Source organism: Oryzias latipes, chromosome 22, assembly GCF_002234675.1.
Source record: "Oryzias latipes chromosome 22, ASM223467v1".
NCBI lineage: Eukaryota > Metazoa > Chordata > Actinopteri > Beloniformes > Adrianichthyidae > Oryzias > Oryzias latipes.
Window position 1 is genome coordinate 8,287,169 of NC_019880.2, and position 13,458 is coordinate 8,300,626.

The 13,458-nt window shown below is 37.3% G+C and overlaps 1 protein-coding gene across 1 annotated transcript in view; it reads right to left on the reverse strand.

The window, feature by feature from the left end:
• uggt1 (UDP-glucose glycoprotein glucosyltransferase 1) overlaps positions 1-13,127 on the reverse strand; it is a 30,948-nt gene extending 17,821 nt beyond the window's left edge. The window contains exons 1-11 of the mRNA XM_011490262.3: positions 12,866-13,127; positions 11,007-11,139; positions 10,567-10,646; positions 10,182-10,312; positions 9,995-10,107; positions 9,735-9,909; positions 7,456-7,552; positions 7,292-7,370; positions 7,002-7,102; positions 1,950-2,049; positions 1,811-1,871 (exon numbers count right to left, since the gene is read on the reverse strand). Of these exons, the coding sequence (XP_011488564.2) occupies positions 1,811-1,871; positions 1,950-2,049; positions 7,002-7,102; positions 7,292-7,370; positions 7,456-7,552; positions 9,735-9,909; positions 9,995-10,107; positions 10,182-10,312; positions 10,567-10,646; positions 11,007-11,131 (1,062 nt within the window). The 5' untranslated portion in view covers positions 11,132-11,139; positions 12,866-13,127. The remainder of the gene's footprint in view (positions 1-1,810; positions 1,872-1,949; positions 2,050-7,001; positions 7,103-7,291; positions 7,371-7,455; positions 7,553-9,734; positions 9,910-9,994; positions 10,108-10,181; positions 10,313-10,566; positions 10,647-11,006; positions 11,140-12,865) is intronic.
• Positions 13,128-13,458: the final 331 nt, after the last annotated feature.

Sequence of the window (13,458 nt, forward strand, 5' to 3'; positions counted from 1 at the left end):
AACAGAGTCATCCTGGCACAGTCAAATCTCATTACAGAAAGACAAAGACATCAGATTAATCATACTCCAGACACAGCAATTACAAGAAGACATGATCAACACAAATATTGTTCATCCCACTTAGCTGTGTGTGTCTGCATGCATATGAGAGGAAGAAGTGCTGTTGTCCAAACTGTTTCAATCAATAATCATTTCCCGCTGCAGGATCCAGCACACCTGCTGAATGAACCACCGCTTTAGTAATTAGGATGTCGGTCTGAACCCACGCTGGCCGCGAGATAACGCAGCGCAACAAGAAAAGGGGGTAATCATCTGTTCATCATTAGCAAGGCAAAGTCATAGCCATTGTCAGAGCTGAAATGCTTCTGCAGTCAGACGTTTTTTACAATTTTTCACACGGAGCAGGCAAATAAAAAACGAAAACTGGAGTTTCTCATTTTGAGAAATGTCCCTAAAGACTGAAGCCGGGAGCCAGAAGAGCTGTGCTTTTGCTCGTCTGCAATCATGCCGTTCTTCACATTGATTAATGGCCAAATCCAAATGAGTCTCGACTGCCAGAAAACCCAGCCAACAGGAAGGAAAAAGCTAAATAAGAACACGCCGTATCATAGAAAAAGAAGGGATATGAGAAGTTGGGATATAAAGGCCCAGACCAACGAAAATTGTGTTTTGGGTGTTTTTTACATGTTCTTGGGGCATTTTTCTGATGATGGAGGAGATGTATTAAGAAAATTAATCTTAAAATCACAATAAAATCTGATTAAAATCTAATCAGGAAAAGACGAAAAAATGCTGTTTGAAAAAGATCATATTTGTGGGGTAGAAAACGTGCCGAGCGGGCAGCAAACCAGATCCCAGCTCAGATGAGGAAAGTTAAGACTTGAATGCATCTATTTGTCCGCAAGTGGATGCATCAGAATGGAGCATCAGAATTTTTTTTTTAGATGACGTTTATTTCTTCTGCTCCTGATTCACAACGATTTGAATAAAGAAATACTCAGAAATGCAATTTTAAGCTTAAATTCTACAACATATGTCTTTCATAGTGAGAAAAATGCTACGTGAACATTTTAAAAACTTCTTCAGTGGAGTGGGTTTTTACAGAAAGGTTTGTTTTTAGTTAGTTTAAAAGGTGGAAACATCCCACAATGAGTGAGATGTCGACTAAAACATGAACAATTCAACTACTTCCTTAATCAATAAGTCATTATAAAAGAAAGGAAAAAAATGTTGTATTTTTATCCAACGCCTATTCACTTCACCTTTAGGCTGAGGTGAAGCATCCAAAGATGAATCATGTCTGCTGTGCTGCTCACTGGCTAACAACAAATCTCTAAAGGTTTATGATCCCGAGAGCACTAAAACTGTAAAACACACACACATATATAAAAACCCTTTTCAGACCAAAATGAGTTTAAAGGTTCATCTAGAAACAATTCTTGCAACAGTGAGTTTTTGTGCAGCAGCAGCATTAAAAATGCTAACCAAGAACACATTTGAGGAACTGTAAGCAGCTCTGCTTTCTAAGAGTCCCTTCCAATTAGTCCAAAGGGAAAGTGTTGATGTGGGGTCATTCGCCTTTTAGTAAAAGAAAGAAAACCTTTCAATTGCTTTAAAATCAATAAGATATTCATGTGCAAAGCTAACAGACATTTGAAAATAAATAAATGTGTAGCTCAACAGCTGTGCATCCTTACCTGATTTTTAATGGCCATAAAAAAGGAATATTTTACTACTTTAAAAATAAAAAAAGAGAAATTCAGAAACACTGACATAGATGGATAAATAGACAGATTGAACAAGCATTTACCTTCTGGTTTTCGATTATTTCTTTGCGGATTTCAGAGTTGACGACTGTTTTAGTGATGGACCTGCGACAAAAGAAGCACGCCGGCTTTTAAGTTTGAAACACGGAAAAACCTTTTTTCATTTCTGTCCCTCTCTTCTACCTGGCTTTGGTGGGGAAGTTCTGACTAAGGTCTTTCATCACGTTGAGGGCATCGACTGCAGGAGCAGCAAGAATGCGAGCCGCAGTCTGGAAACTCAGATCTGCAAAAGAAAATAGTAAAAGACAGGAAAAAAGGAGGGACAAACAAAAGAAAATGTCAAAAAGTGAAACAAAGGTTCTTTTTTTTTTTTTTACTTTAAACAAGCATTCTGGATACATTTAACTAGGATGCCTTGAAAATATTAGGCTTACAGTCAATTTAAAGTTTAGAAATGTCATGGTAATTCATCTAACTGCTGTTAAAACACTTCCATATGGACATCCATGACTAAAATAGTCATAATTCAACAAAATTACCATATTAATAAGACAATTTTTTCAAGTTATCATGCTTGTCTTCACATCTTAATTAAAATTATCCTTAAGCATGAAAACATGGGAGGCTCAATTAAAAATGCGTGCTAAAGTTTACAATCCCAAAGCAGTAAAAAGGTTGTAAAAGCAAATTAAAAATGAATTCAACTTTATATCCCAATTTAGAAATCATTGCAGGTAGTTTTAAAACAAGATCCTTAATGCTTACAGTTCATATTTTTCTTCCAAAAATACAATTTTTTCAAACCATTGTTTGTCTTCAAGATCAACAAAACCTGAAATAATTCTGAGAAAGTGTAAGAATTTGAATGCAAAAGGGCAAAGAATCAAACCTAAAGGGGCAGTTTTTCCTCATTAGTGGTTTACATGCAGCATACACACACAGACACACAAACACCTCCTTTATAGTCTAGAACGGGCATCGTCAAATGGCGGACCGCGGTCCGAGTCCGGACCGAGTGACGAGTCTGCCCGGACCCGTTAAAACTTTTGATATTAATAAAAATATAAATCATTTGTTCATGCGCAGCTAATCTAGTAATTATGACAGGAGCGTCATCAATAGCCAAGCCAATCAAATCGATTGTTTACCTTTCAGCAACAGCGAGTGTGAGAGAGAGATGGAGAGGAGATGAGAGAAAATGGCTTGCTCAAAAATGAAAAAAGTAGATGCTGAAAACCGAACTTTTAAAGATGAATGGACGGACAAATACATGTTTATTCTGCCTGCAGCCAGTTCTAAACCTTTGTGTCTCATATGCTGTGAAAATGTGGCGTTAATCAAAAGTGGCAACGTTAAGCGTCACTATGAGACCAAACACGGGTCGTTTGAGGAAATGTACCTGCAGAAGTCCGCAGTGAGGGCAAGTAAAATCATCGAATTGAAAGCACAGTATGACAGGTCTACTCGTGTCATCACGCATGCATTTACCGGGCAGCAACGTGCAAATGAGTGTTCGTTAAAGATCGCGTGGATTTTGGCGCAACACAAGAAAGCATTCAGCGATGTGACAGTTGTAAAGGAGTGCTTAAATGCGGCTGCAGAAACCTTACTTGATGGTAAACTAAAAGATGACATGTGTGAAAAAATAAAAAAAATCCCATTGTCAGCTACAACAACAACTAGAAAAACTGAACTATTAGCAGAGGATGTGCTGGCACAGCTTGATGCAGCTGTTCAGAACGCAGCATGCATATCCTTAGCCATTGATGAGTCCACAGATGTAACAGATAATGCCCAGCTTTTGGTGTATGTGAGATTTCCTCACAAAGAGAAGAAAGAGATGTGTGAGGACATGTTAGGTTCAACACCACTTGAGACACACACAAGAGGAGAGGATATATATGAGGGGATAAAGGAGATGCTCACAAAAAGAAAGATTAATCTGAAGCAAGTAGTGTCAGTCACCACGGATGGTGCACCTGCCATGGTTGGGACAGAGAAGGGGGCTGTTGCGCGGATGAAACAAGACAACCCTGATCTCATAGCCTACCACTGTATCATACATCAGACTGTTCTCTGTGCCATTCTGTCTGAAGAATTTGCTGAAGTAATGAATACCATGATGAAACTTATAAACTTCCTGAGGGCTTCCTCATCCCATCAGCATCGACTGCTGAGAGAATTTTTGAAGGAAATGGATGCAAATGCAAATGACCTACTACTCCACAACAACGTGAGATGGCTGAGTAAAGGCAATGCACTGGAACGCTTCTGGTCCATCCGAAAGGAAATAGCTGCTTTCTTACAGCAGCTCAAGAGTCAAAAAGCAACACAGTTTGCAAACTTTTTGCAAGATCAGCACAAGATGGATGTGGTGGCTTTTTTGGTGGACATCACAGGACACCTTAATGAGCTCAATTTAAAGCTGCAGGGTCAGAAAAATTCTATCTGCGATTTGATGAAAACTGTCCGCTCATTCCAGATTAAGCTGGACATTTTCAAAGAAGATCTCCAAGCAGATTGTGAGCATTTCCCACAAATGCGTGAACAAATTCAGGGTGAGAGAGACATTTCCCCTTATGTCGGCTTCATAGACAAGCTGATTGGAAACTTCTGTCAACGATTTGACTGCTTCAACCTTGGACACGAGCTCCTCCTGCTAATTGAGAATCCATTCCTTATCAGAGAAATCAGAGGATTTTCAAAGGAGGTGACACAGACCTTCAAGTGGGCACATCCTGGATCTTTACAGTTAGAGCTCACTGATTTGCAAGCAGATGTTGCTCTAAGGAGGCATTTTGAAACAACTGACTCTGCTACTTTCTGGTTACAGATTGTGCCAGAAACGATGTTCCCTGGTCTAACCAAAGTAGCACTACACACCTTGACCATGTTTGGATCAACTTACAGCTGTGAGACAGCTTTCTCGTCAATGAATATTATTAAAACAAAGTACCGTTCTAGGCTCACCAATGAGCATCTCCACATGAGCATGAGACTTGCACTAACCCCATTTAAGCCAAGATTCAAACTGCTGGCAGGACAGTTACATGCCCATTTCTCTCACTAGGAAAGAAAGATTGAAAGGGAGTAAGGAAAGGTTGAAAGGAGAGATGAAAAAGGGAGCTGCTCAAAGTTCTGCACTTTTTTTATTCAGTAAATTCTGCCCTGTTCTATTTTACTTGAAAAGTTTCCTGTGTTATTTTATTTAAAATGTAGTTCATTTTTTAAAAAGGTGGCAGTTCAAATGTCTTGTTTATTTTTTTCTTGAAGATTAAAAGCACTTTTATTTTATTCAAAATATTCTGAATGTTTTACATTACTTGAAATAGGCCCTAAGTTCAGGCTGCTCAAAGCTGTGTTTGCACTTTTTATTTATGTTATTCAGAATAATTTCAGTGTCTGTTAATTGACATGTAGTAAAGAGAACTACAGTATTGTTTTCCATTCAAGTACCATACAAGTTCAGACTTTTCGGTATGTTAAAAGCATATTACTTTGAAAACACTTGAAATGTAACAATAAATTATGTAGAAATGTATGTGCGTTATTGATTTTATTAACATGAGGGTACATTATGTTAAGTGAAAACATAAGATCCGGACCTTTGCTGGGAAAGATTTTTAGTAACTGGACCTTTTTGAATTTTAATTGAATACCCCTGGTCTAGAAGTATAAGACGCACAAAGAAGCTGAGTTTTTAAGAAAAGAAAAGATGCAGTGAGGATTAATTCGATGCAGCGAGCATCCCTGTAATGGTGTTGTAGCCTGTGTGATTATCAGCCCCTTGAGGTCCCCCTCTCTTTGTAAACAGGCTGAGCTAATGAGCCCCAGTGGGTTGGAAGATAAAGACAGGCGCAGGCATGTCAGTCTGACAGTCGAGCTCAGCCCCCTCATCACCTCGCATCCTTTCTTCCGCTCAATCAAAGCAGCTGCAGGCTCACATCCTGACCACACTTCATGATTCACTTCATTCTTTTAGAAACTATGAGCTTGCAATTAAGGTGAACTCAATTGTTCATCTCTAAAAAGACTTTTTCCTTCAGTGGTTCAAACCAGAAAACAATCAAGTTTAATGGAAATAAACGAAATAATAAATGTGCAACGTTTGCCACTGTTGTGTTCTCAAAAACATTATTTTCAGCTCATATTATGCGTATACTGCATTGATAGTTTAACCCCCACAGCTCACTGGTGGGTTTTTCCAAACACATTGACTGTTCACAATGACGCAGGAATTAAATTAACATTGTTTTTGTTCGAATGTTTGGTTTAAATTAAACATAATGGGACGCAGAAATGTGGACATCGCAGGACACAATTGTGATTTCCATTGGATTCATCGTTGAAACCTTGTAGCTTTGCCTGTTTATTAAGGCATTTTTTAAATTGTTTTGACCTCTACTTTGCTTTGTTTGTGGATTAATACATTTATAAATCTGTCTCTTCAATTTGATCTTTTGTTATAAAAACCGTTTAATCTCAATTTTTGCAGCAAAAAAAAAAAGAAGACAAAATTCACTTCTAGGAATTAAGATTTATTTTTAAATAGTTTTAGGCTCATTGTGAAATTATTCTATAGTATAATCTAAAAAGTATCTGTAAAAGAAAACAGAAGCTGGGGTTGTACTAAAAAAATGAATTTCAAGCACACAAAACCACAAAAACGTTTTAATGCTAACTCAATAAAGCAAATTGTAAAGTAGAACAAAAAGATCAAAACGGCTCCAGGCTACAAACAAATCTAAACCATATCAGGTTTGTATCATTTAAAGAAAAAGAAACTGACATTTGCTAAGCCTCCAGATTGGATATGTATTTAATATTTAAGATTTGCACTTATTATTTGCCCCAGAGTCTGCAAGGACAGTAATGTTATCTGTGCCATAGGTTAAAATATACTGCACATATGACAGTAAATAAATCTTTAACTTTACAGGTTTCAAAAAACCATCTACATTGGTTGTTATGAAGGTTAGAACATTGCAGTTCTTATATTTGTCACGTTTCTAGGGCTGATTTCATAAATGTAAGTAGGAAAAAAAAGTGTAGGAATTTACTGTAAGAGAACACAGCCTCACAGTTTACACTTTGGTCTGTTGAACATATTTATAATCCCACAAGCAAATACTTCCCACCGCGGTCTGTTTGAACGTACAAATCTAGTCAATCAAAGGGAACGACCATAACATTTGCACAGGCATAAAGGGAAACATGGCTTGGAGGGAGGTCTACCTTGCATTTGCCAGACTTTCAGAGGAGCCATTTCATTGGTGCTTTCCACCAAATGCTTCCTCAGCTCTTTTAGCTGCTCCTTCAGCTCTGGATAAAGGGTTCTGGAGAGAAACAACAGGGAAACATGAAATACAGTGCTTAAGAAGAGGTGAAATTAGTTGACTGATGCAGTTTGTTGCAGATGAGGTGAGCAGTTGACATATTTGAAGAGATCAAAAGATTAGACAAAAATAATACAAAGATGGGATATGGTGAGATTTTGATATTCCAGCTAACATAAAGTCACTGACTTGAGTTTTCCAAACAGGAATCCCTGGACCTCATCCACTGGATCGTTCTCCCCGATCACGGTGGCGTTCACCTCCTCCCCTAAACAAGGATCAATAAACCCAAATATCGTGTCAGAACAACAGCAATGTATGTATTAAGAGTGTATTATCCCTAGTTAGTTCACCTTGGACTTGTGTGTCATCCTTTGCTTTGTACTCCTGGCTCTTGATGGCCAACTCCACTCCATATCCAGACAGATGGACTCTCTTTCCATCTGAGTTCTGGAGGGGATAATAAGAGGAGGAATAGGTCCTTAATGCATGCATGTCATATCCCTGGATTCGTCTTGACAAGCAACTGGTGCCTTAAATTAAAGAAATGCTTAAATATAATTTTAAAAAAAAGAGGATTGAACAGTAGTTGGTGGACTGTGACAGAAACCACGTCGCTGTCTAATTTTCCACACCTGCGTTTAACAAAGTTTTTATTGTAAAAAGTTCCATCAACGTCTTCGTTCTTTTACCTACAACAGAAACACTCGTGGAGGATGATTTAGCAACAACGTTCAACGATCAATGTCAGCTGTTGCTTGCTAAGCGATGAAGAAGCCGACACCTCATCACCTTCAGAGATATGCAGAGTCATAGTCAGAAACTTGACTTGAATATTCTCAGCTGCTGAGAATATTTTAGCATACTTAGACTGAACAAAAAAGAGAAAAAGTTGGGATGAAAACCAGAAATCTTCTCTGGCTTTCCTTTAAGGACACAAGTGCAAGTCCATAAGGATGTAGAAGTCAGTAAAAATCCCTTTCAGTTTCCACTGGGACATGCATGCACTGCTTGTGGACTTGCCATAAAAATCTCAAAATTCTGGCAATGTGCTATAAAAGAAATCGGATCCACACTGTAATGCAAATCTTCTATTATTACGAACCGGGTCAGATCTTACTTGGGCTGCCATCTTTAGACAAACTAGCAGATACAAATACATCTAAATTACTTTGTAAGCTATACTTATTAAAACCAAAATGAAAAAAGTTAAATATTAATGATGATATCTTTATGGGTTTGTGGTGGCCTCTATAGGAACACTTGTTCAGTAATCAACTGGAATTATCTAAAGAGGTTTGAGTTTGACTGATTGCTAAACCCGTCTCACATATCCTTATCAACTTCAATTTTAACTAGAATATTTCTCAAGTTTTGTATACATATGAGACTGAAATATATGCAGGTATTTGTACTATGTTCGAATAAAGATTAGCTTCATTTATTTTGCTTTTCTTTTGTCTTACCTCAGACTTCTTTATGTGCTCTGTATGTTTGTTTTGTATACATGAGTAAAAATGTCAATAAAATCTGATTAAGAATAAAACTCTTCCACTTAACCAAGAGTGCAGCAGCGATGGTCTTCAAGAAGCCAAACATAACCTGTTTTTTTTTTTGCCTCTGCGCAGAAATCTAATTCAAATTCTCCTTATGACTTCTAAAGCTCTCAATCATCTCACTCCACACCACATCAAATACATTTCATCTCCTCATCATTGCATCATCACTAAACAGGACCCTTAGGTCCAGAATCAGCTGCAGGATATTCGGATTTCAGGTCCCGCTCTTCTAAAGTTCCCTGTTTTGGTGTAAAATGTTTACTCTCTGTGTACTTTAAACCAAAGTATGATTTTTTTTTCTAAAAAGTGTTAAGCGCTTTTTTTTTAACTATAATTATCTGCGTGTCTTAAGTATTTTCTTTAGCTAATTTTTGACAAATTTTGGAATTTTATTCTTTCTCAGATTTGATCCTGAATTGTTGCAATTTTAATTTGTAAAACAGCTCAACTCATGTTTGCTTGTTTGTAAAAAAAAAAGTTTTACATGAATTTCAAATAAAAAAAGATGTTTCTATGAAACTTGTAAACTCTGTATTTCATGAAATCAAACTAACAGACATCTAAGGTGCAATAATCCCCATCTATGAGAAGGTTTTCTGTTTAGATCATGACAAAGTTCTGTTTGCAACAGGAAACCTACATATAATAAATTACATATTATTTAGATTATTAGATGAGATAAGATCAACTAAATTATCCAGTAGTTAAACAATCAGGTTGCTTTATTTAACTTTTTATGAAAACTCAATTATGAGACTTTCAGTACAGTAAGCAGCAAATATTTAATGCATGATTGCCCCATAGAAGCCAATATTTTAGGTATCAGAAAACAAAGGCTCTGTGATGCCTGTATGGATCCACTCACAAAATGTAAACAAATTTGCTCCTTTACTGAAAAAAAAAACTGATGATATTTTAGAATGACAGACTGTTCAGAAACAGACCATATTCTAGTCAAATAACTTGTGTTACTTTACCAAAATATAGTATAGTTGGCACCAGCAACAGGAAAATTGTGTTCATTTCAGGTTGTGTGGACAAATATTATCTAAAGCGGCACTGTTCTCACTTACAGGCACATAATGACGGAGCACATATGTGACCGAACCATCATTGACTTTTGATGTTAAGACTCGATGAAACTGCTGGAAATCGGATTTTCCGATCTGAGCATAGAGGATGACTACAGGGGCGTCTGGATTTGACCCGGGGTATCTATGGTCTCCTTTGAATAAGTACGGCTTTGGCCTAAAAGAAACACATAATTTCACAATTTAGCCTCAATGCTTGAAGCGTGTGCACATGTGCGTTACTTGCTTGTTGTCGTTTTCACCTTTCAGATGCAGTTTTCAACAGTGATTCCAACTTTTCTTCATCACACGTCTTCTCTCCATGGACGCTGATAAAAGCTGAGCAGCCAGAAGGAGGAGGCTCGGTAGAAGCTATCTACAAATATGAGTTGTGTGATCAAAATGCTAGCAAATAGGCAAATAAGATGTTTCAAGTGATCCTCCGGTTACCTGCTGGAAGGTATGTACTGTGGAAGAGTACGCTCTCAATGAGAGGGCAAACTTCAGCATGTTCAACTGGACGGAGGTGAGCAAGGCACCAGCTTTCTTCACAATCAGCTCATAGTAGGCCTGATCTGTATCTGTGTCCAAAAAAAGGTAAGAGTCAACACCCTGATGTCTTATATTAAGCAACACATTCCTTTTTAAACTTTAATTTGATATTTTAAAAGAAGTAAAGCTGTCATGGTTTGATAGAAATGAAATTACAGCGTTCAGCTCCATGCAAGGATGCACCGACACTGTAATTACTGCCAGGACACAGCGCACGCATCGTTTACGCAGCTGCTCTCAGCACAGATCGAAAGTGAAAACTGGATGTCAAAGTCCAATTTACCATCATGCTCTCCTTCAATGTTTTGATTGGCTTCCACAAAATCCCAGAACTTTTCCTGGCTTTCCTCAGCCAGAAACTCACTGACAAGAAAAAGAAACCAAGCGTGTCAGTGTCAAAAGCAGAAAATGTGCAGATTAAAATATACAGTTTTCAATTTGCCTTCCAAAGTCAGAAAATAAGTCAAAGAACACAAAATCTAACACTGTAAACCAATCAAATTCTTGTTCTCTCTTAGGTGTGACAGCAGTTCAAACACGGTCACAGCAGACAACTTAAGTTGTCTTTGGACATTAATTAACTTACGAAGTGTTGCAAAAACTGGATTCAACGATTCAATTATATTTTATTGTCATTTCACCACAGGGCTGAAACAAAATGTGTGACTCTGGCCCCAAAGTACAGTCAAAACAGGAGACTAGTGCAGCAGAGCAAGGTCATACCTGGCTTCCAGAAGCAGTGGTGTATTTGCCCATTTGGTTGTAAGCGTGGTTGTGATTGCCTTTGAATCTGAAGCCCCAGAAACATCAGATAACAACGAAAGCAGCAGAACACAGCAGAACCACATCCTCCAACCTACACCAGGGAGGAAGCCGTCAGACAGATCAATGATGCATCATATATTAGAAAAAAATACAATGTTTGCTTTTCTGTTTAATGAAGATTTTTATCATATAAACAAATATTTTAGGGAGTGATGGCTCTGTGCTTTGGTTGCCACAATGCATTATTCCTAAAACAATATCTGGTTGGCGTCTTTTAATCAATCAGTGAACCAACAGGGTCCATCCATCCACTTTCTGAACCCGGTTTGCCCCTTTTGGGGTCACGAAGCCTAACCCGGCCTCCCGTGGGCGAAGGCAGGGTACACCCTGGACAGGTCGCTAATCTGACACAATCATTCACCCCTATAGGGACAATTTAAAGTGACCAATTAACCTATGAAGCATGTTTTTGGATAATGGGAGGAAGCTGTGAGGACACCACTGTGCCACCACACAGCCCAACAAGGTCATAATCCAAAAAGTATTTAGTGATACTTTTAATAACTATGGAAACACAGACTAAATAAAAAAAATTCCTATTGATTGAATACTCTTATAATGTCGATAGTGTGCATTTCTACACAGCAAAAAAGATTACCGTACTGCACAACCATAAAGCTTAGACTAGCCTTATTGACAGAGCTTCTCTATACAAATAGGGCTAGCTTAGCTGCAAAAGGAAAGCTTTTGTCCACAACAACTAAAGTAAATAACAAGACCAAAGTTTAATGTTGCAAACAGGTTTTCTTTTTACCACCACCACCACCAGTCATTTTATTTATTTTATTTACTAATTTTGTGTTTCATTTATGACATACGTTCCTTGTGATACAAGTCAGGAAAAACAGCCACAATCAATGCAGCTAATTGTTCTTTATTTTTATTAATACTTTTTTCATAGCTAAAACATACCCCATTGGCCCACTCACTGGTTTCTTTTTAGTTCAAATTATACCCCCAATTGTTACTTTTTTCTTAAAAAACAATTGATCAAACAATCAAAATATTTTATCATCCATGCCCAGTACAATAATTCTTATTCAGGACTTTTTATTATTATTATTTATATATATATATTTTGCCCTCTTAGTTTAGGAATTCTATCATTGCTCTTGATTTCTTAACCCTTGTGCTATACTAGGCACTTTAACATTGGGAGTTGGGTCATCTAGACCCACTAGACAGTGCTCTGAACCTTTTTCTTCAATGATTTGTGATCTTCACTGGTGTCCATGGATTACATGAAATCTTTCCACCTTTATCCGCCTTTGTCATGGTAGGGAGAACACGTCAATGGAAGGGGGGGTCATCTAAGATAGCACAAGGGTTAAGCAACACAAACCCAAAGTCTATTAGCTCTATACAGATCTAATAGCAAGATCGTTTTACATCTGAAGATTCAATCTGAGTTAAACTATTTTAAAACATATTTCTATAAAAATGACGAGAAACTGCGAAATCACAAACTCTTAATAGAAGTTGTAGATATTTTAAAACTAAATCAATGTCTTGGATGTTCAGTGTTCTCTTATAGTAAACAAAAGGGTCCAATAGAAAAGTTGAGCGTGGATTCTCTATATCCAATAAGCATTCAGCTTAAACATCCGGACTGTTTTATCGTAGCAGCTGTCATTTAAGTAGGAATCTAACCCTAACCACAAACACAATAATCCATAACAGCAGTGGAAGTCCCAGTGGTGCGTTAAGCACGTATTCAAATAAGTCAGATATATGAATTCGAAATGAGCTAACGTTACCTGAGTGTTGCCGCTAGTTAGTTTCACAACCGCAGGTGCTACTAGCTAACTCAGTCTGCTAAAGAATGAAGATATTTAGGCTCTTTTTCCTTATTATAAGACAATAGACCTCATGGTTCCTATGAAAAAATGATATCAATTTTAAAATAAAACATTTGAGGTTTAACAGCAGAAATAAACAAATAATTGTCTTCCTAATAGCAAAGCCGGCTCTGTAGCTTCCGTGATTCGCGAGCCTGGAAGGGTCCTCCTGTCATCATCGATAGGTATGCCGACACTGCCTGATCAAAATTCTTGACCTACGTAGATTTAATAAAACTTTTCTTAGAAAATGCATTTCTGATACAACAATTCTGGGAATTTGATTTCTTTATAATTGTTGAATTAAAACTGTCCATTTTCATTGAAGATCGCAAGTTGTATGACAATCCCTAGTATTGTGGACTACAATTCTACTGTTATTTTATTGTATTTTATTATTTTCTTAATTTTTTATTTCTTTCTGTTATAGTTATGTGAATATGTGTGTCATCTTTTGAAGTTCTAATAAAAAAAACAAAAAACAAAAAGAAAAAAACAGTAAACTAAAATAG